The sequence below is a fragment of the Ylistrum balloti genome, unplaced genomic scaffold (genome assembly GCF_031769215.1).
Source record: "Ylistrum balloti isolate Yb309-2 unplaced genomic scaffold, AGI_CSIRO_Ybal_v1 Utg369622, whole genome shotgun sequence".
Classification (NCBI taxonomy): Eukaryota; Metazoa; Mollusca; class Bivalvia; order Pectinida; family Pectinidae; genus Ylistrum; species Ylistrum balloti.
In genome coordinates, this window is record NW_026781892.1 from 1,169,974 (window position 1) to 1,192,545 (window position 22,572).

The 22,572-nt window shown below is 36.9% G+C and overlaps 3 protein-coding genes across 4 annotated transcripts; 1 reads left to right on the plus strand and 2 right to left on the minus strand.

Moving 5' to 3' along the window:
* The first annotated feature begins 4,242 nt into the window (after positions 1-4,242).
* Positions 4,243-14,486, plus strand: LOC132549793 (uncharacterized). 2 transcript variants are annotated; one of them, XM_060213763.1, is made up of 7 exons: positions 4,243-4,339; positions 5,974-6,610; positions 6,945-6,987; positions 9,477-9,578; positions 9,746-9,793; positions 10,245-10,292; positions 10,497-14,486. In XM_060213763.1, the coding sequence occupies exons 2-7, from the start codon at positions 5,975-5,977 to the stop codon at positions 12,920-12,922; spliced, it is 3,303 nt and encodes a 1,100-aa protein (XP_060069746.1). In that variant the 5' UTR covers positions 4,243-4,339; position 5,974; the 3' UTR covers positions 12,923-14,486. The 2 variants fall into 2 exon arrangements, with proteins under 2 accessions (XP_060069746.1, XP_060069754.1); XM_060213771.1 differs by lacking the exon at positions 9,746-9,793.
* Positions 13,534-14,664, minus strand: LOC132550149 (uncharacterized). Its single transcript, XM_060214167.1, has one exon. The coding sequence runs from the start codon at positions 14,662-14,664 to the stop codon at positions 13,534-13,536; it is 1,131 nt and encodes a 376-aa protein (XP_060070150.1).
* A 3,008-nt stretch (positions 14,665-17,672) lies between these two features.
* On the minus strand, positions 17,673-20,030 carry LOC132550169 (metallothionein 20-I isoforms A and B-like). The gene is made up of 3 exons (XM_060214191.1): positions 19,961-20,030; positions 18,859-18,975; positions 17,673-18,233 (listed from the first exon to the last, which is right to left on the minus strand). The coding sequence occupies exons 1-3, from the start codon at positions 19,968-19,970 to the stop codon at positions 18,139-18,141; spliced, it is 222 nt and encodes a 73-aa protein (XP_060070174.1). The 5' UTR covers positions 19,971-20,030; the 3' UTR covers positions 17,673-18,138.
* Positions 20,031-22,572: the final 2,542 nt, after the last annotated feature.

The following is a 22,572-nucleotide window of genomic DNA, read 5'->3' on the forward strand; positions in this document are numbered from 1 at the left end:
TACAGTCCAAACATAATAACTAAAACCATGGCATTACAGTCCCAACACAAAACACAAAGCCATGACAATACAGTCCATACACAAAACACAATACCGTGACAATATAGTCCACACACAAAACACAATACCGTGACAATACAGTCCACACACAAAACACAACACCGTGACAATATAGTCCCAACACAAAACACAAAACCGTGACAATACAGTCCACACACAAAACACAAAACCGTGACAATACAGTCCACACACAAAACACAATACCGTGACAATACAGTCCACACACAAAACACAACACCGTGACAATATAGTCCCAACACAAAACACAAAACCGTGACAATACAGTCCCAACACAAAACACAAAACCGTGACAATACAGTCCACACACAAAACACAATACCGTGACAATACAGTCCACACACAAAACACAACACCGTGACAATATAGTCCCAACACAAAACACAAAACCGTGACAATACAGTCCCAACACAAAACACAAAACCGTGACAATACAGTCCACACACAAAACACAATACCGTGACAATACAGTCCACACACAAAACACAACACCGTGACAATATAGTCCCAACACAAAACACAAAACCGTGACAATACAGTCCCAACACAAAACACAAAACCGTGACAATACAGTCCCAACACAAAACACAAAACCGTGACAATACAGTCCAAATACAAAACACAAAACCATGACAATACAGTCCACACACAAAACACAAAACCGTGACAATACAGTCCACACACAAAACACAAAACCGTGACAATATAGTCCACACACAAAACACAAAACCGTGACAATACAGTCCAAACACAAAACACAAAACCATGACAATACAGTCCACACACAAAACACAACACCGTGACAATATAGTCCCAACACAAAACACAAAACCGTGACAATACAGTCCACACACAAAACACAACACCGTGACAATATAGTCCCAACACAAAACACAAAACCGTGACAATACAGTCCACACACAAAACACAAAACCGTGACAATACAGTCCAAATACAAAACACAAAACCGTGACAATACAGTCCACACACAAAACACAAAACCGTGACAATACAGTCCATACACAAAACACAAAACCGTGACAATACAGTCCACACACAAAACACAAAACCGTGACAATATAGTCCCAACACAAAACACAAAACCGTGACAATACAGTCCCAACACAAAACACAAAACCGTGACAATACAGTCCACACACAAAACACAACACCGTGACAATATAGTCCCAACACAAAACACAAAACCGTGACAATACAGTCCCAACACAAAACACAAAACCGTGACAATACAGTCCCAACACAAAACACAAAACCGTGACAATACAGTCCACACACAAAACACAAAACCGTGACAATACAGTCCAAATACAAAACACAAAACCGTGACAATACAGTCCAAACACAAAACACAAAACCGTGACAATGCAGTCCACACACAAAACACAAAACCGTGACAATACAGTCCACACACAAAACACAAAACCGTGACAATACAGTCCCAACACAAAACACAAAACCGTGACAATACAGTCCACACACAAAACACAAAACCGTGACAATACAGTCCAAACACAAGACACAAAACCGTGACAATACAGTCCCAACACAAAACACAAAACCGTGACAATACAGTCCCAACACAAAACAGAAAACACAAAACCGTGACAATACAGTCCAAATACAAAACACAAAACACAAAACCGTGACAATACAGTCCAAACACAAAACACAAAACCGTGACAATACAGTCCCAACACAAAACACAAAACCGTGACAATACAGTCCCAACACAAAACACAAAACCATGACAATACAGTCCGCACACAACAAAACACAAAACCAAGGTCATACAGTCCCAACACAAAACACAAATGTAGCAGGGTAAAACTATACAATTTATTTTGCCTTAATATATTCATTTGTTCATGTAAAAACAGCCGCGCCCTTGTATTATGTACCATGTTGTGATACCACTCCTACAGATGTGTGTTTGTGCTCGTAAGGCATGTTTTATGATTATGGAGTCCTAAGGTGTGGTTGTTATTTATCTGTTCCCGTAGTCTAGCTCTGTTGACTATATGGTTTGATTGACTGGCTCCATTGGTCAGTTTCGCTTGTGTTACTTTGTGCCTCGGGTGGTGTTTTGTCAGTACCATTTGTGGTCCTACAGCTGATGGACGTACCTTGTGAATGTAAGTGTTTTGCTAGATTTTGTATTACAATTCATTATATCAAATATCTTCATCCTTTTGGAAAGTTTTGAATAGGTTGAACTGTTTATTTTACCGGGGAAATGCTATGATCAAACATGAGATGTGAGAAACTGTAATTAAGTAACTTTTACAATTGTTTGAATTTCAGACGAATCGTCAGAAAGTCAGAATAGTAATTAGTATAAAAGATTCATTAATGGCTTGTTGCCAAACATAGGTATGGTATAATATGTGTACTGGCGTCTTATTGTGATATATGTATTTTTGTAAAGTTATTAAATTTGATAAAGGGATTTCGATAAAGGTTATTTATCAAATGATAAATTCTCCAAAGTGATATCAATTTGTGACAATTTGTGTAATCGAATCGTTAAGTACGGGTAGTTTTACCTATATTTCTGTAGGAGTTGTCTCCCTTACATTGTTAATTTGATTAAATGACTATATGTGTATGGATGTATTTTAGAAAACACTTGTGGCATGTTTTATCTATTTGTTACATTGTTAATTCGTTTTATTGTGATAGTGTTGATTTTATCGTGTATTTTATTATATTCACAATAATGTTTATATTTCATCTATTGTTATACGCGTCCGTTTGCCGCGTCGATCCGTTTGAAGTTTATCCCGCGCATGTGAGTGTGTATGCTAGTGAGTGTCGTGTGTAAGAGTCACGTGATTGGCTATTTCTATTTGTATTCGAAAGGACACAGTGTTGAAAGACAAGTATATGTACCACTATATATTTGTCGTACGTAACACTTGGGTGTGGAAACCCTCTTCTTACAGAAGAGATAGGTAGTTTTATTGTAGATTGTAAATTTCATTTGATCCATTGTCAGATGTGGAACTGTTAAATTCTTTTGAATTATTAGAATTATGATAACAGTTAAAATTAACCTTTTTAAAATATTTTGTAATAGTTTATACGGCAGAACGTGTAAGCGTTAATTATGGAGTTTTATTTTAATCCTATGTAATATGTTTCTTGTTTTAGGGTTTTATTTCATCCCTTCAATAAATAAACACATGATTGAGAACCCTGAGTTGTGTGGTTGATCGGGCCGGAAACACGACTATTACATTATTTCATCTGAGGATTTAAAAAAGATGAAAGGGGAAACAAAACTGACCTGTTGTCATCACAATACAATAACACTCTGCCACATTGGAGGCCACATAGCGACGCCACACCAGCATCGCTATAACCCCTGAAAACCAGAGGATGTAACTCACCTAAATGTACCGCTCGGCTAGGGAGAACTTCTCTTTAGATTTGTCGGTTGGGCGTCAAACTAGTAAGCCAGGGGACCCGGGTTGGAATCCCGGAGGAGGCATTGGAAACCAAGGTAATACAGTCCAAACACAAAAAAAACCCAAACAAAGGCAATGCAGTCCAAACATCAAACCTAAAACCAAAGAGATACAGTCCAAACACAAAACACAAAACCAAGGTCATACCGTCTAAACACAAATCATAAAAAGGGAATACAGTCCAAACACAATACCGATACCAAGGCAATACAATGTGGCTCGTTCGTATCCGTGATTTTCGGTTATAACATAGTACAGTTTTTAAAGTGATCTGTCAACAATTATATCGGTAAATAGATACATTATTGTTGGTGTGGTAGTAAACGTGGTATATATACATATTACAATTAACAGTTCAATCTAGCTCATTAATTAGGTCGGCAATGAAAAAATATGTTTTTACGTGTCGCTTCATTCCTTATCTCTATTGTAACCATTGTGAAATAGTTTAACAACTGACCGATATGCACCCACAGTCATGCGGAAGAAAGTGTGATTGTGGTTATCTGGTTTCAATAACATATGTATTTATAGTTTTGAGGACTGCCAGAGTTCAGCTTGACTGCGCGCGCATTACATTGCCAAGGTCTAATTACCCACAACCTATACCCCAACACAAACACACACACACACACACAATAATAACCACGCAGAATCAAAATGGCTACCTCTCGGAATCTATCATTACATCATAGACTTGGTAACTTTGATGACAGATTTTTATTGCTTTTGAGTATAGATAGAAATTAGGGGAAATCTATACAATGAAACAGGTTTGTATCAATCGATCAGTAGTAAGCATGTGTCTCTGTTTACACTAGAATGATATCTCACGCCTCTGTTTACACTAGAATGATATCTCACGTCTCTGTTTACACGAGACAGACATATTACGTCTCTGTTTACACGAGACAAACATATAACGTCTCTGTTTACACGAGACAAACATATTACGTCTCGGTTTATACGCGACAGACATATAATATATTTGTTTACACGAGACAGACATATAACGTCTCTATTTACACAAGGCAGACAGATAACGTGTCTGTTTACATGAGACAGACATATGACGTCTGTTTACACGAGACAGATAAATGACGTCTCCGTGTACATGCGACGGACATATAATGTCTCTGTTTACACGAGACAGACGGATAACGTCTGTTTACACGAGACGTCTGTTTACTTAAGACAGACATATAACGTCTCTGTTTACACGAGGCAGACATATAACGTCTGTTTACACGAGACAGACGGATAACGTCTGTTTACACGAGACGTCTGTTTACTTAAGACAGACATATAACGTCTCCGTTTACACACGACAGAGATGTAACGTCTCTGTTTACACTAGTCAGATATATTACGTCTCGGTTTATACGAGACATACAGATAACGTCTGTTTACAGGAGACAGATAGATAACGTCTGTTTACACGAGACAGACATATAACGTCTGTTCACACGAGACAGACATATAACGTCTCTGTTTACACGAGACAGACATATGACGTCTCCGTTTACACACGACAGACATGTAACGTCTCTGTTTACACTAGACATATATATTACGTCTCGGTTTACACGAGACAGACAGATAATGTCTGTTTACACGAGACAGACAAATAACGTCCGTTTACACGCGACAGACATATGACGTCTCCGTTTACACGCGGCAGTCATATGATATCTCTGTTTACACGAGACAGACATATAACGTCTATGTTTACACAAGGCAGACAGATAACGTCTCTGTTTATATGAGACAGACATATGACGTCTGTTTACACGGGACAGACATATGACGTCTCCGTTTACACACGACGGACATATAATGTCTTTTTAAACGAGACAGACAGAAAACGTCTGTTTACACGAGACAGAAATATGACGTCTGTTTACACGAGACAGACAGATAACGTCTGTTTACACGAGACAGAAATATGACGTCTGTTTACACGAGACAGACAGATAACGTCTGTTTACACGAGACAGAAATATGACGTCTGTTTACACGAGACAGACAGATAACGGTATGTTATTACTTAATCTGTTCAATTATAGAAGAATCCGTTCCTACTTGTCGTAGGAGACTTGCTGATAATTTCACAAAAATCAATGATTAATATTAAACTTATTTTTCTGACACAGTGTTTGTAGTGCAACCACTCGTTATAGGCTGTAGTAGCCGTATTACTGTATGACAAGTGTTATTTCCCACAATTAATGGCTGACTGAACTACAAACCACCGTAAAGCAATTTTTGACTAAGAATATTGCTTTACTCTTTGACTGCACAACAAATAACAATCTAAAATGAACACCTTCTCTTTCTCAATACACCGTATGTGAAAGACAAATTATGTATACCATACAGAGTTGATATCAACGTGTTTCTGTTTCAGAATGAATTACACAAAGGAACTTGATCATTCTTTCAAAATTTTCTTTCTTCTGATGGAATTTGGTACTAAAGTACTAAGAAAGAAACTGGAAAATGAGCTTTCAAAACTTACGACAACATTTCAGGATATGTTGAACGTTTACTGCCATGACTTGATACATCTTTACAAACTTAAACACTGTTGTGCATGCACTTCTTACCCTACCAGACGAAAATCTGTTTTCACCTACAAACAACTAATGATGCTTTTCCTGGAAGACAGAAACCAGACCTGTACAAGACCGAACGAAGACAGAGACCAGTTCTGCATTTGTGTTTTCAAGAGGAAATCAGATATAGCTGTACTAGATTTGGATATAACATTACTTTCATGTTTTCTTATTAATATTATAAAACTGGATGAAACCGATAAAATACTGGTTGAGAAGTTGAGAGACGAAAGAAATGGCGTGCTTCATGGAAATCTGACAACGTTGCCGACAGAAGAGTTTGAGAGAAGATTTCAGAAAATCACACATATCATCAATGAAATTGCGAAAAGGTTTGACAAAGAGTTATTCGAAACACTTTGGCATCAGATGCTGGAGCTTGGAAGTTCAAAATGGTCACTACAACGCTTACCAACCGCGAAGGAATTGGTAAGTATGATATCATATATGATGGCTTCAATAGTTTGCAGTTACTATTTACATTTTACAAAAACGAAATAGGGCCACTTTGATTCCCCTCAATAATAGCTTCGCGTGATGTTCAAATATAGTAGTAAATGGCCCATGATTTAGGCTGTACACATCTATAGCACCTTGTTGTTCGTTCATCGTCAAAGTTTCCAGCTGGATTCTGCGTGACTGTTCTGAAATTTCACATATCTAGAACCTTAGTCTAGAATTATTTTTTTTCTATTGTGTATGTATTTGTGTAAGAGTTTATCTATATGTGTTATTACATTTTGTTTGCTTTCTTCTCGTATAGGATGTAAAGAGTTGGCATGCGCGAGATGCACAGACCAGCACAGGTATTTCACATTTCTAAACACGTATAAAGACATTTGTATTTGAAACAGACAATTTGCATACCATACTCTAATCAACTGCTCCAAATTATACGCAGAACAAAAATCCCATTGAGCTGGACATTTCAACGAGTTGCCAATTAAGTGAGAGCAGCTACTATTCCACATACAGAAAAATCTGAATGAATGACGAGAGGAGAGAGAGGAGTGTATGACGAGAAAGAAAGGAACGTATGATGAGAGGAGAGAAAGGAATGTATGACGAGAGGAGAGAGAGGAATGTATGACGAGAAGAGTGAAAGGAATGTATGACGAGAGGAGAGAGATAGATAGATGAAGGTATGACGAGAGGAGAGAGAGGACAGGAGAGAGAGGAAACGAAAAGAAAGGAACGTATGATGAGAGGAGAGAAAGGAAGATCGAGAGGAGAGAGAGGATGTATGACGAGAGAGTGAAAGGAATGTATGACGAGAGGAGAGAAAGGAATGTATGACAAGAGGAAAGAGAGAGATGAGTGAAAGGTGTATGACGTCAAAGGTTTAACGAAAGGCTGAAAGAAATGTATAACGAGAGGTGAAACTGTATCTGAAGGAGAGAAAGGAACCTGTATGTCGAGAGGAGAGATTTTTATGACGAGAGGATTGAATGTATGTATTTGTGTAAGAGAATGTATAACGAAAGGAGTTAAGAAATGTATTGTTTGAAAGGAATGTATGACGTAGAGGATGTAAAGAGATGAGAGGAGAGAAAGGAATGTATGACGAGAGGATAGAAAGGAATGTATAACGAAAGGAGTGAAAGAAATGTATAACGAGAGGATAGAAAGGAATGTATGACGAGAGGATAGAAAGGAATGTATGACGAGAGGATAGAAAGGAGTGTATGTCGAGAGGAGAGAAAGGAATGTATGACGAGAGGAGAGAAAGAAATGTATAACGAGAGGATAGAAAGGAATGTATGACGAGAGGATAGAAAGGAGTGTATGTCGAGAGGAGAGAAAGGAATGTATGACGAGAGGAGAGAAAGGAATGTATGACGAGAGGAGAGAAAGGAATGTATGACGAGAGGAGAGAAAGGAGTGTATAACGAGAGGATAGAAAGGAATGTATGACGAGAGGAGAGAAAGGAATGTATGACGAGAGGAGAGAAAGGAGTGTATAACGAGAGGAGAGAGGATGTATGACGAGAGGAAGAAAGGAATGTATGACGAGAGGAGAGAGGAGAGAGAGGAATGTATGACGAGAGGAGAGAGAGGAATGTATGACGAGAGGAGAGAGGAGTGTATGACGAGAGGAAGAAAGGAACGTATGACGAGAGGAGAGAAAGGAATGTATGACGAGAGGAGAGAAAGGAATGTATGACGAGAGGAGAGAAAGGAATGTATGACGAGAGGAGAGAGAGGAGTGTATGACGAGAAAGAAAGGAACGTATGATGAGAGGAGAGAAAGGAATGTATGACGAGAGGAGAGAGAGGAATGTATGAAGAAAGGAGTGTATGAGAAAGGAGAGAAAGAAATGTATGACGAGAGGATGTTGAGAAAGGAATGTATGACGAGAGGATAGAAAGGAATGTATAACGAAAGGAGTGAAAGAAATGTATGACGAGAGGAGAGAAAGGAATGTATGACGAGAGGAGAGAAAGGAGTGTATAACGAGAGGATAGAAAGGAATGTATGACGAGAGGATAGAAAGGAATGAATGACGAGAGGAGAGAAAGGAATGTATGACGAGAGGAGAGAAAGAAATGGAGAGAGGAAGAAAGGAATGTATGACGAGAGGATAGAAAGGAGTGTATGACGAGAGGAGAGAAAGGAATGTATGACGAGAGGAGAGAAAGGAGTGTATAACGAGAGGAGAGAAAGAAATGTATGACGAGAGGATAGAAAGGAATGTATGACGAGAGGATAGAAAGGAATGAATGACGAGAGGAGAGAAAGGAATGTATGACGAGAGGAGAGAAAGGAATGTATGACGAGAGGATAGAAAGGAATGTATGACGAGAGGAGAGAAAGGAATGTATGACGAGAGGAGAGAAAGGAATGTATGACGAGAGGATAGAAAGGAATGTATGACGAGAGGAGAGAAAGGAATGTATGACGAGAGGAGAGAGAGGAATGTATGACGAGAAGAGTGAAAGGAATGTATGACGAGAGGAGAGAAAGGAATGTATGACAAGAGGAGAGAAAGAAATGTTGACGAGATGAGTGAAAGGAATGTATGACGAGAGGATAGAAAGGAATGTATAACGAAAGGAGTGAAAGAAATGTATAACGAGAGGATAGAAAGGAATGTATGACGAGAGGATAGAAAGGAGTGTATGTCGAGAGGAGAGAAAGGAATGTATGACGAGAGGTGAGAAAGAACTGTATGATGAGAAGGGAGAAAGAACTGTATGATGAGAAGGGAGAAAGGAGCGAGATTAGGATTAATGATCTATTTACTTATTTTTTTATTTCATGAAGTATCTCTTGTTTTGCTTGCATGCACAAAAGAAACGAGAGAGACCAGGAATGTCGAGCTCCATGAGTACCTGAGAAATATCAACTTAGAAGATCTACGAGAATTTCCAGACCAAGTACGGAAAAAATTGAAAGGTATGCAGATGAACAATTTAAGAGAATTCATTGGGTGTCAACACAGCTATTTGTAGTACAGTTATAAGAAATCCCATGTAAAAAAATCTAAATGAAACGATTACAAAACTTATTATTATGCCTTTAAACGAAAACTATACGATATCACTGTGTTGACTTTACTTTAGGTATCCTGCATCAGGTAGACCCAACACAAGAGGCGCTTACACGAAAAGGTCAGTTTACATACAAATTGTACCCTATAGACGACGACGACAACGACGACAACGACGATATATTTCTGTTGATAAAACTTAGGAACTATTTAATATTGTTTGACAAGAAATATTCAGTAGTACTTTATGACATACTAAATATAATAACTTGTAAATGTGATAGATTTTACATCCATTACATGCAGTATCCGACACCACTGTAATTGTGATTGACTCATGATATTAAGAACATCGTTTCACACTGTTAAAAGGCGGAAGAATGACCCCGTTGCTTCAATATCGTAGATTTTACTATGACTTTTACAAAAAAAATATATATATCGTCAATTTATCATTGTATTTATTCTTGGGTTTTTGCAAGAACTAATATATATTCTGAATATAAGCAAGAAGATTTTGAAGTCTGTAGAAAGTGATTTTGTACGGTATCAACCCATGTTTTATGTTACAGAAATAGTTATATCGCCAACCTTGACATCTGGTTTGCGGTCGGAAATAGGTTTGTATCTGTTTTCTACATTTGTTTATCTTTTATATACATATACTATAATTCAATTTATCAATTAAAGTTTATCGTATTTAGCTTTTAAAACAATTTTTCATCACTTAATACACATACAGGTCGGGTACAATATAACGCTATATAAAAATATCTATTTTTAGTGATTCTTAGTGATTTTGAACCTTTTGCTTTTCCTTTCAGAATTTACCAATATGACATTGGAACAGCACGTTTCTCCAGAAAACGTCTTCCATGCAACTCAACAATTACAGGATTCCTTTCACGTTTTTTACACAAAACATGTGCTTGTGCTATGTGGGATAGCCGGAAGTGGAAAGACAACCATTGCGTATGAAGTTATGTATCACAGGCGCGAAGAATATACACCAATCATACTTTCAAACCCTGATCAGCTGAAATTCGTCAGTCCTTCAGATAAAGTATTGATCTTTCTCGATGACATTTTAGGCCGGTCTGCATACTCCCGTGAAAACGCACTGAAATGGTACTCTATGTTCAAAACTATGCATACATTATCTCGGCAAAGTAGATCACGTTTTGTACTGGCTTTTCGCGAGAACGTCTACGAAGATTTTCGCCAAGACATGGACGTGTTTCACAACATGCTGTTTAGTGACGACCACCTTGTAAATGTTTCATGTATGTCGCTGCTGGAGAAGGAAGCAATGCTGGAGAAATATTGCTGTGAAAATGGAGTGTCAATACATTATGGAAATGTGGACGATTCTACAAAGAATTCCTCAAGATGCCTGGATAAGAAAACTTTCAATCAAATTTGTATCACTGAGCCACTGACAGGTTTTCCCCAAAGTTGCTTTCTTTTTTTCTCCAATGAAAACTTTTTTAAACTAGGACAAGAGTTCTTCAGACGGCCTGACAAATCGCTTATTTCAAAAGTTGACAAATTGAGAAAGTCTGGAGATAAGCATTGCCGATTACAGTACGCCGTCCTTGTGTATATGATGTTGGTCGACGAAACTATGGATCTCACTTCAGTGGCCGAGTGTCCAAACTTCCAACAAATTACTATTGACCTCGACCTGAAATCTGCCACGTATAGCGAGCTTCTTGACTGCGTGGAGGATGACACAGTGCGAAGTTTACTACGAGTACATGACCAAAACACAGTTACATTTCGTCATCAGACGGTCAACGAAGCGGTATTTATATCGTTCAGCGTGCATTTCCCTGACAAGATTTTTCAGAGCTGCAAACTTCAGTTCATCAAGGACTTCTTAAGGAGTAGGACATATGAACGGAAAAAGGGCGAAGTAGTCGTAACGATTCAGGAACGCTGCTTCACCACACTTTCCTATAGACTCATTGACGAAGTTCTTCGCAAAAACAACTATCAACAGTGTATGCAGTTACAGGTGTTTGAGGACAGTGGCTTCACCAAGAATTTTGTCGATTCTCTTCAAACCGAATTAAAGAATGCGACTGATTTAAACGAAGTCATTATGAAATTGCTTCTTTGTTCAAGTGAGCAAGGAAAACACGAGTTGCTGTCCGAACTTCTTCAGCTGTGTGATGTCTTCGATGATGATTATTGCGGTTCAAACACGAACACGACCAACAAGGTAAATATTTCAATGACGTATTACAGGGAGGAAATACTCTCAACAGCAATCAGGAAAGGTCACGTCAAAACAATATCAAGTATTGTTAAGAAAGAGAGAAAAGTTCTCTATCGGTCGAAATGTGGTCTTTTACCGATACACACTGCGATATGGACAGGTATCCGACCAGTATGTGACGTCTTATGGAATGAATACGGCAACGAAATTATATGTACTTCTTCGTTCAATGACACGTCCGGAAGACGATGTATCCACTACTGTGCAATGCGAGGCTATATCGACAAAATTCGTGAAATAAAGGCACATGGTGTGGAGTTTGTGTTGGCAAAGGATGCCCGGAATCTGTCTGCATTACACTATGCTGCTCATGGCGGTCAGTACCAAATTTTCCACGAGCTTATCAAGTACGGCCTTTGTATTACAGAAAGGACTAAAGATAACGATTCTGTCCTTCAGGTGTTGTTGAAGTCATTGGACTATGACGAACGATGCAACATTGTACCTCCATTACCACAGGACATAATGAAGGCTATATCAGCCGAGAACAGTGTTCTATGGAACAATGATTACTATAAAACTCTAGAATGCATTCTGGAAATGGATGCTGCAGATCCGAATGACCTTGACGTTATTATTAACACGACCCATTCCTACAACGTAGCCCATTATGCATGCATAGATGACGCTTGTTCTGTAGTTTCACTTCTTTTGAGCAAAAGGCGTGTCCTATTTTTGCAAAGAAATTGCACTAATTTACCAATGACTTGGGACATTGCTGCCTTTCTTGGGAGGTTTTCCATTCTCAAAACATTTTTAGAATATAGTTTGGTTCCTGACACAGACAGGGCTAATCTCCTTCCCACAGCAAAGAAGGGCCGAAAACAGGCAGAGATTATCAGGTTTAAGGACAGGCGACTTCTGTTAAATCGATATGAAAGAGAAAAGATATGGCCAGGCTGTTGCTTCCCATTCGTAATATTTGGTCAAGAGAGTGACTATGATGACATCGAGAAATTGCTGATGTAATTAGTTTAAGGGAAATAATAGAACTGCATGATTGCCTCATTAAGAATTAACATTTGGCAATACTGTTAAAATGATGATTAACGGGATCACTTTGTCGACCAAATAAACATCCTAATAATATTCATCAACCTGCATCTTTTGAACCTTTGTGTTACGAGTTTGTCAGTCAGATGACGACTTCTTGCAATATGATAATGGAAATAGGACCTTGAATTTGGAATCGACAGGTTGAAGATGCAAGGGTATTATCACGTTTTTCATACAGCTTGATGAAGAGCTGTCCATGTTGATTTCGTTGTAGGATGTTTGTGTGTCAAAATCAGTTAGAAAGTGTATGTGTGACCTTTTCTTGACTGGTACTCCGATCAGAAAAGTGATTGTATAATATCTATCATTAATATTCTACCTGGTTGTGATGTATGACTGTCTTCTCAATATATACCTACCAAGCCGAAGAAACCGTTTCACAGTAACATTTGGACATAATGTTGTCCGTTCATTTTAAAACAATATATTTTAACTACTTATATAAATAAACAAATCAGTAAACAAAATTTATATCGACAAGCTAAGCACGTATTCAAATCGTACTACGTTAACAAACTTCAGTACTACACTGATACTGGATCACGAACGTCTCTCATGAATGTTTTACAATTTTTTATCCATATAATATCAGCTGGCCATTGGTTCGAATAGGTAACGTCTAACTTCATAGTTTTCATAGGATCATACGCAGTATAATTCCTTTTTTTGAAAAAGTCTAATATGTCTTTCCCACTCAAAGAATTTTTATGATAATTCCATTCCATCAATACTGCCGGTACCTTAACTCGATCGAAAAAGCATTGTCCGCCATTCAAAACTTTGTTCTCATAACCTTCAACATCCATTTTTATAATGATCTTTTTGAAATCGATTCCAGGAAGTTGTAAGATATCGTCAAGCCTGGAAGTCCAAACGATATCTTGATATTTTCCCGTCACCAAAGTTGACTTGGCTTTCTTGGCGTTTTTACCCTGTAGGACAAAGGATCCGCCGACATTGTTAACAACGATTCCAAGATTGACTTTCTGCAAAATATTTGATAGTGCACCTCGTACTATTGTTACATTTTTCGTGAAGTTCCCGGCATGAATAGAAGAACATATCCTCTGTACGTTTATTTTAAGAGGCTCGACAGCTATGACCTTGAACCCAAGCTTTGCTGCAGTTAGTGTATACACTCCGATGTTGGCGCCAATATCCAGAAGAGCAGCATCTGCTTCTGCCTGTAAAATTTTGCTGATCAGTTCCGTGGTGTTCTGTTCCCATGTTTCAACCCTTGTCAGAGCGGCACTTACCCAAGTATCCTTCCTAGGATCATGAATATAGATATCAACTGGACCGGCTTTAGTTCTTAACTTGGCAGATCTGAATACAGGTACGCTACAGCAGATTGGCTGGTCGAGTGTCCAACTGCCATTGAGTGACTGTTTAGTGTACACTGTAACATTCATTCGAGTGTAAGAATGGAAGAAATCGCCTCTGCGCTGTTGATGCTTTTTCGGAGTTTGTAAACCAAGATGCGATGTTTGCTGTGTTTGCTGCCAATTTTTGGATACACTTTGGTGATGATCGTGTCGGTTGGAGTCTTCGTTCTGACGTGCATGCGCGGCATTATTGTTCTCTAACTTCATCCAAAAGATGATTACTAATGCCGTTAATAGGCATAAGCTTGTCATCACTTTCAAAAGTTTCATTTTATTTTCTTCTTTAAAAGCTACCCTGGAAAAAGAAAAAAAATGCAATACTGGAAAAACTAAAGTAAGTGAAACAACCAATAGGCTGATATCCATCGTAACGTTTTAAGCAGACTCTATTTTAGGATTTCAAAGACGAATTTAGAAATATCCAAAAGCTTTTTCGTAATCGGTCTTACAGAACGTCTCCAGAATGTTTTGCCCAAATGGTATGTGTGTTTTTAAAATATCTTTTGTTGACATTTAATATGCCGATTTGTTAACTTACCTATATTGTAAGCGAAGTCATAATGTAAACAAACATGCCAGGGCTTTTAAGTAACACAAGAATAATTGGCATTGAAATTACGTAACTCAACAACAAATATATACATAAGTATGAATAACGAAATCAAGAAACAATTTCCAATCGTTAATGTCCTAATATAAAAATCCTAAGGTAGGTTGAATTACTCACAGGAAATTATGTCTCTGAAGTCAGTCATTGATCGTGTGTCCTTAATGTCGCCGAGTAGTGTACTAACACAAAAAGGGTAGACAGCCGTAACGCCAATTGTTCTACATGGGTCAGTTCCCACACTGTTCAGACAAATGTGTTCCACTAAATATTAACCTTGTGTTCAAGTTAATTTGATACACCAGTAAGACTTCTATATACAAATGTAAATAGCACACTTGGTAGCAATATTCCTACACAAGACTAATGAAGTTTATTGTACCACACGGTTTACTTTTCAAGTGGGAATTGAAGTACACACTATACATCATAAGATCTTAAAACTGAAAAAGACTAATATAACCGAGGGTCATAGTCTAATTTCTCTGTACTTTCAAACAAGTGTATTTATATAGAACGATTTATGTGATGTGTAAACATTCCTTTTATTATAATTTCTTGTATTAGACATTTATAATGAATATATTACAAAACAATGATAAAATCATTTTATAAAACTTTATTTCATTACTTCATTTTATACAATTTGTAATTTTTAGAAAACGTGTTTAAGATTATGTTTGAATATCTGGTCATTTACCAAAATGATAGGTAAAAGTTAATTTCTGCTTGACTTTATTTGTATTCCAAATCGCATCACTCTAATTGAAGCAGTGCTTACAGACCTATTGAGGTCACATGACTAAAATGAAACATTCATCTATAAATATGCATATTTATTTATTGTATTAACATATACGGATAGAATATTGATCCACATTCGCACATTCTCAAAAACTGATCAAAATGTACAGCAGGCGACGAGAATTATTCGGGCAGTTTGAAATCTGAATAAGTGCATGTTTATTGTATTTTATTTCAGGTATGAACTCATATCAGGTTTTGTTTCAAAGCTAATTAGGATCGGAAAGTAAGATGCACTCTTTTTTGCCATGGTATGTTTGGCCATTAATTTTAAATTCACCCAGCATTGACAATGATTTGATTATATTATCTTTTGACATTGATTTTGGTCAGTTTTCCTTTGTCGCCTCCTTAATGGTTTTAATCAACTATATTACAGCTAAGCCCCACAGCTGTATGATACAGTTTACTATATAGTTTGACTATCCTGTATCTAATTCTAATTTATATTGAAAGTTGTTATACTTTCCTCTAATGAATTCCTCTCCATTGCGGTAACTTGATTGGGGTATTTGGAAATTAAAAAGATGGACAGAATAGCGAAACAAATATAGCTTAATTAATATCTTTGTGCAGAACAAAGAATACTAAATAGATTACGTTAATATATTTTTGAAATCTTTTCTGATATGAATTTGTTTTAATTTTCTCACTATCATTCAAACTTTAACCGCCCCACAAAAGAATATGTAAATAGCAGTATATAATGGTATCTGATATTCAATATAGAACTTATAACGCATCGATTCCAGTATATTACTGTGTTATTTGAATTGCTCATGCAGATTGGCGCATCAAACTTCTTGTGGACGTTGCAAGGTTAACAATGACATTCATTAATGAATATAAAGGAACGAAAAATCATTTCATTGTATCTCAGGCAGACATACCGTGTTGCTGGTATTGTCGTTTGAAACTACTTTAACTGTTCAAACTCGATAAATGTTTTCATTTGCTAACTTTATCTTGAATATGGCAACTGATTGAAGCCGATGTACTTGCGATATAATGGCTATATTTAACAAGGTGTTTTTGTTATTTAAGTTCTTTCTAAAACTTTTTCATAAAAGCATATCATCCTTGGTAGTCCCCTTTAAATGGATACATTCCAAACCTCTATACACGTTTTGATATTTCTTTTAAGTAAACATACCCTGTAACGTCCAAACATCAATACGGATCAACTCTCCTATAATATTAGTCAGTTTGTAATTGCCTGGTAGTATCTCTACTCCCAGAGTAATATTAGTAAATTAGCGTGTTCAGGCGAACATGAAAAAATAAAATACCGGTGTAAAAAAACAGATAGACTGCCTAACGACGTTTTCACATCGACATATACAACGTGTTGGTTTCTCCCTCATTTTATCGCCAATTTTGTTCCCATTTTCGCTAGTTTGTCGCCAGTATGATGATATATTTTGGTTAATTCTTACAACGGCGTTTGTTTAACCACTTTAAAAAAAAAAAAAAAAACACCCGGATGTTGGAACCATGTTTTCTAAAGAAGCATGTTTTAGACGACTGTTTTAAAAATCCTTGATATTCCTCATGTTTATTTTCTGAAAGAATAAACGACTTTTAACAAAGTCTCTTAAGGGGCGCATTCAGACACTATTTTTTCCTTTCGAAGGCGAATTTCGAACAGAAAAACGTTTTTCGACGTTACTAAAAACTGATGATATATTTACAAGGACCAATCTAGAGAAAATCCTTCAACTTTAACACTTAATTTTCAAATGTTTGGAAAATGGATGGAACACGAGAATTCTTGTGGACCAATTGTTAACCTTAAAAAAACCCTTTAATGACATTCTTCCAGTTTACCAACTAATGATTGATTTACTAACACACACAAAAAGAAAAATCAATTAAGAAACGTTTATTACATATTAACAACAACAATGTTTATAACATATTTTCAACAACTATGTTTATAACATATTTACAACAACTATGTTTATAACATATTTACAACTATACAAAACGTCAAAATAACCAATTTTGTCAGGGATTGTTCCAGTGTTTCTTATTTAGTTAATTTCAGTTATCAGAGAGATTAAGCTCTTGCGTTGGACATTCAAAGATTGACTTGATATGATATTTGAGTCGTTGTATCCGGGACAACCAGTTCTTGATTTTGAAGAATCAAATAAAGACATTATATTTCGATGAGTGTGTCCGCGACATCAAGGTCTTGCTTTGGAGGTTTAAAGGTGGATATTTGTATTATATTCTGATCAATGTAATATCAATAACATGAAGAAATGAACTCAGTCCCAAACGCTGGAATAAGATAACCACAAAAACGTCCATTGGTGACGGCTCTCCGACTATTCGTTAGATTTGGCCGGTCTACATGAGCACGGGCCAACCTCACATTTACATGATGATGGCCCGTTGCATCCTACTCCACATTTGCATGAACCTACAATATTACATTGCAAAAAATATTAGATATGGAAAGACATAATGAAAAATGTAACAAGTTCAAAATATATGTCGAGGTAAAAAAGAATGTGGTAAATATTCAATGATCTTGTAAAGAAAGGAATCCATGCCAAGCATTTTCGAATTTTAAATTTAAAATTCAGCCTATAAGTAATAGTTCGATACCATGACAAAACGTCAATGCTACTTTGGAATAGGAACTTTCAAATGCTGATAACAATATTACAACTTTTTGATATGATGCCGTCTAATCTTATCCTAGACTGTTTCAAATTTCATACAAAGATATGTCTAACGATAATGGGGTCACGTCCAATGATAATGGAGGTCACTGAAGGATGACCTTTAAATGTCATCACAATGAGATATCACATGACACATACTGACAGCGGGATAACCAGCATTCAAAAACAGTATGCTATAAAGCATCATAAATTATGTTTAGAGACGGAACCAAAAGCAACTGTAATAACGTGGACAGATACATGTACTTAATAGTTAAAAGTGGGGTATCGTTAAGAGTGGCATTAGGAAATAAACGGGTCATTCATGGAAAAGAAACATAAAAAGCACATCTAAATGCAACAATGAATTAAACTTACCGACGCAGGAGCATTGAATTCCACATTTCGGGCACTGGCATGTACCATCACAACTGCATGCTCCATTATCGCAACAAGTCATGTTCCTACATTCTTCAATTTGACAGATGGCGGCACCTAACAGTAAATAAACATGGACGAACATAGTAAATAAGTGTAGTTAAGAGTACGTCTGAGTATTTCTTTCAGAATAACACTTTGGTATCCATCTTTATTCATTTAAACGAAACAATGTATTAAGTTGTCACAAAGATATCGCTTTGAAACCGACACCAACTGAAGGACTGCGGTCACCACATACCGATTTCCCACCGTAAATGTCATGACAACACTATTCATGATGTAGTCCGTAATCTTTTCAGGAACCAGCACGTTATCACCATCGTGAAAATCAGTGAAATGGGCTAAGAAAAACTTCAATGGCGTTTCAAATCTTTCTTGCTCTGTCCATTTCAATGGAACTGTATATTAACGCGCTCAATTTTCATTAAGTAGTTACATATCCTCAGTGTCTTTAATACCGTTTGTCCAATAATTATTTTGTGTGACGTTTTAATATACGCAACCTTTGAAGCCTATAACCCTTCATTATTGACATTTTAATTATGTGCCGGTCACCGAACATCTAAACTAGACGGACACTGACGGCAGGCAAGTTTGACACATCCTTGTAACTTTTATCACTCTAGCATCAGATAGCTAGTACCCGGTTATTAACGTCCGCTGTGTTATTTAATATCAATTTTTATGTTTATCAATCAGACAGGTCCTCGACAGAACACATCAGTTTAATTTGAAATATTCAGTATCATTTGTCTTTTTATCTTAACAAAATACTACCATCTATCTCACATTACTACGACCTACCAGACCTCGGATCCCACGTACATGCGTAAATTTCTGATTGACGGTCAAAGCTTGTATAATAGCGAAAATTAAACTACTGGTCAGGGTTTCTTTTAAGTTTACTTCAAATTAAATAGATTTAGTAATTAATGGTGCAATGAAACATATTTACAATCTCTATACACCTGTTCTCGTACAGGCCCTTATCGTGTGACACAGGCAGGTAGTGTATTCTATTTTCTAAGACGTAACTTACCTTCAGACATTTTGTAAACACGAGATAAAAGTCCCCTCCGAAAAACTGACGTGAAATGGTGACGAAGTTTGTTTTGAAAATAAATATTTAAATCGTGATGCTCTATTTATACATTATGGGATGTTAAATTCGTGTGCAGACGATACGTAGGTAATGTTTACATCGTGTGCAAATTTAGAGGCCGTGTGCAAAACAACTCACATCCCAATAAACCGTGAATGAAAAGATGGGGCCGTGTGCAAAAGCCGTCGTGTCCATAGGACATGTTTACATAAAATGTGAATCTATGACAGCAGATCCGTGTACATATATAAACTCCCGGAAACGTTCACAGGGAATGGACAAAATTCAACGATCTGTACGTAAATGTGTCAAGGGGGTAGGCATATACAACTATCATAAAAGTACCCCCTTATATTATTTGTACCCCCCCCCCCTCAATATCTTTTGTTGAGTCACAAATTTCTAATGATAGATAAAGGAGTCCAGTCAGGAAATGGGTCATACACTATGTAGGTGTTAAGGTGACTGTTTAGTATTTAATTACACCTGATTAAGCAGCATATTACATAACAGGAGAATGGGATCACACCTAGATGACTATCCGGACCAGATATGGAGACAAATTTACCTGGGTGTTTCCTTGACGGAAGGCATTTAATTACATTTGTTTCCATTCATACTTAGCACCATTATTATGCATATTTGTCATTTCCAAATTACTTCACACTCCCTTCCAAAAAATTGACGTGAAATGGTGACGAAGTTTGATTAGAAAATGAATATATAAATCGTGATGCTCTATAAATACAACATGTGATATTCAGGTCTTGTGCGACGACACGTGCGTAATGTTTACTTCGTGTGCAAATTTAGAGGCCGTGTGCAAAACAACTCGCATCCCAATAACCCGTGAATGAAAAGATAGGGCCGTGTGCAAAAGCCGTCGTGTGTATAGGACGTGTTTACATATGTGAATCTATAACCCCAGATCCGTGTACATATATAAACTCCCGGAAACGTTCACAGGGAATGGACATAATTCCAGGATCTGTACGTACGTGTGTCAAGGGGTAGGCATATATAACTTTAACCCCATGATTTGAAATCAGTTCAAACGAGGTGGGATCTTCGAAATAAGGAAGCTGGGGATCACTTGTGATGTTAATTTCCTTGGTTATTCCACATACAATAAAAACACATATAGGCATCTCGAAATCAAACTCCCCGAAATTAACTCGCTCTTTTTCGATCAAAATACGGATCCTCGTATGATCTTTACACATTATCTAGTAGCATTCTATTGGAGTAGTCGGACATATTGACCTAATTTCGTTAAGAGATAGAGCGTGTCACTAACGTTGAGTGTTTGTGAATTAATTACTTGACAATAAATACCTTTTGAAATACTGAGTAGTAAACACAGAGAGTTTTACAAACAGTAACTACATGAAAAGTAATTAATACATTATAAGATAATGGGTAAAACCGGTGTCATATCATATTTGTATCCAGATCATAAAAGTATCACCCTATAGTATTTGTATACCCCTCAATATCTTTTGTTGAGTCACAACTTTCTAGTGATAGATAAAATAATCCAGGAAATGGACCATACACTATGTTTGTTTTGAATATAAATATCTTAATCGTGCTCTATTGATACAACATGGGATAGTAAGTTCGTGTGCAGACGATGCGTGCGCAATGTTTACTTCGTGTGGGAAGTTAGAGGCCGTGTGCAAAATAACTCACATTCCAAAAAACCCTGAATACAAAAAGATGGGACCGTGCGCATAAGCCGTTGAATGCATAGAACGCGTTTACATAAAATGTGAATCTATGACAGCAGACCCGTGTTCAAATATATACTCACGGAAACATTCACAGGGAATGGACATAATTAAAGATTTGTTCGTACGTATGTCAAGGGGTAGGCATATATAACTTTAACCCCATGATTTGAAATAAGTTCAAACGAGGTGGGATCTTTACTATAGGGAAGCTGGAGATCACTTGTGATGTTAATTTCCTAGGTGATTCCACATACAATAGTAACACATACAGATATCTCAAAATCGAACTCCCCGAAAATAACTTGCTCTTTTTCGATTAAAATACGTATCCTCGTATGACCTTTTCACATTATCTAGTAGGATTCTACTGGAGTAGTCGGACATATTGACCTAATTTCGTCAACAGTTAGAGCGTGCCATTAACATTGAGTGTTTATGAATTGATAGACAATAAATACCTTTTGATCTACTAAGTAGTAAACACAGAGAGTGTTACAAACAGTAACCACAGATCAAAGTAATTGATACATTATAAGATAATGGGGAAAACCGGTGTCATATCATATTTGTATCTCTCATCATAAAAGTATCACCCTATAGTATCTGTATCCCCCCTCAACATCTTTTGTTCAGTCACAACTTTCTATTGATAAATAAATGAGTCCAGTCAGGGAAGGGACCATACACTATGTAGGTGTTAAGGTGACTGTTTAGTATTTAATTACACCTGATCGTGAGATGGTTGCGAAGTTTGTTTTGAAAATGAATATATAAATCGTGATGCTCTATAAATACAACATGTGATATTAAGGTCAT

Coding starts and splice junctions, on each gene's coding strand:
- LOC132549793 (XM_060213763.1), top strand. CDS start 5,975: ATGAATTACACAAAGGAACTTGATCATTCTTTCAAAATTTTCTTTCTT. Junction 6,611..6,944: donor TACCAACCGCGAAGGAATTG/GTAAGTATGATA, acceptor CTTCTCGTATAG/GATGTAAAGAGTTGGCATGC. Junction 6,988..9,476: donor AGATGCACAGACCAGCACAG/GTATTTCACATT, acceptor CATGCACAAAAG/AAACGAGAGAGACCAGGAAT.
- LOC132550149 (XM_060214167.1), bottom strand. CDS start 14,664: ATGAAACTTTTGAAAGTGATGACAAGCTTATGCCTATTAACGGCATTA.
- LOC132550169 (XM_060214191.1), bottom strand. Junction 18,234..18,858: donor AATTCAATGCTCCTGCGTCG/GTAAGTTTAATT, acceptor GTAATATTGTAG/GTTCATGCAAATGTGGAGTA.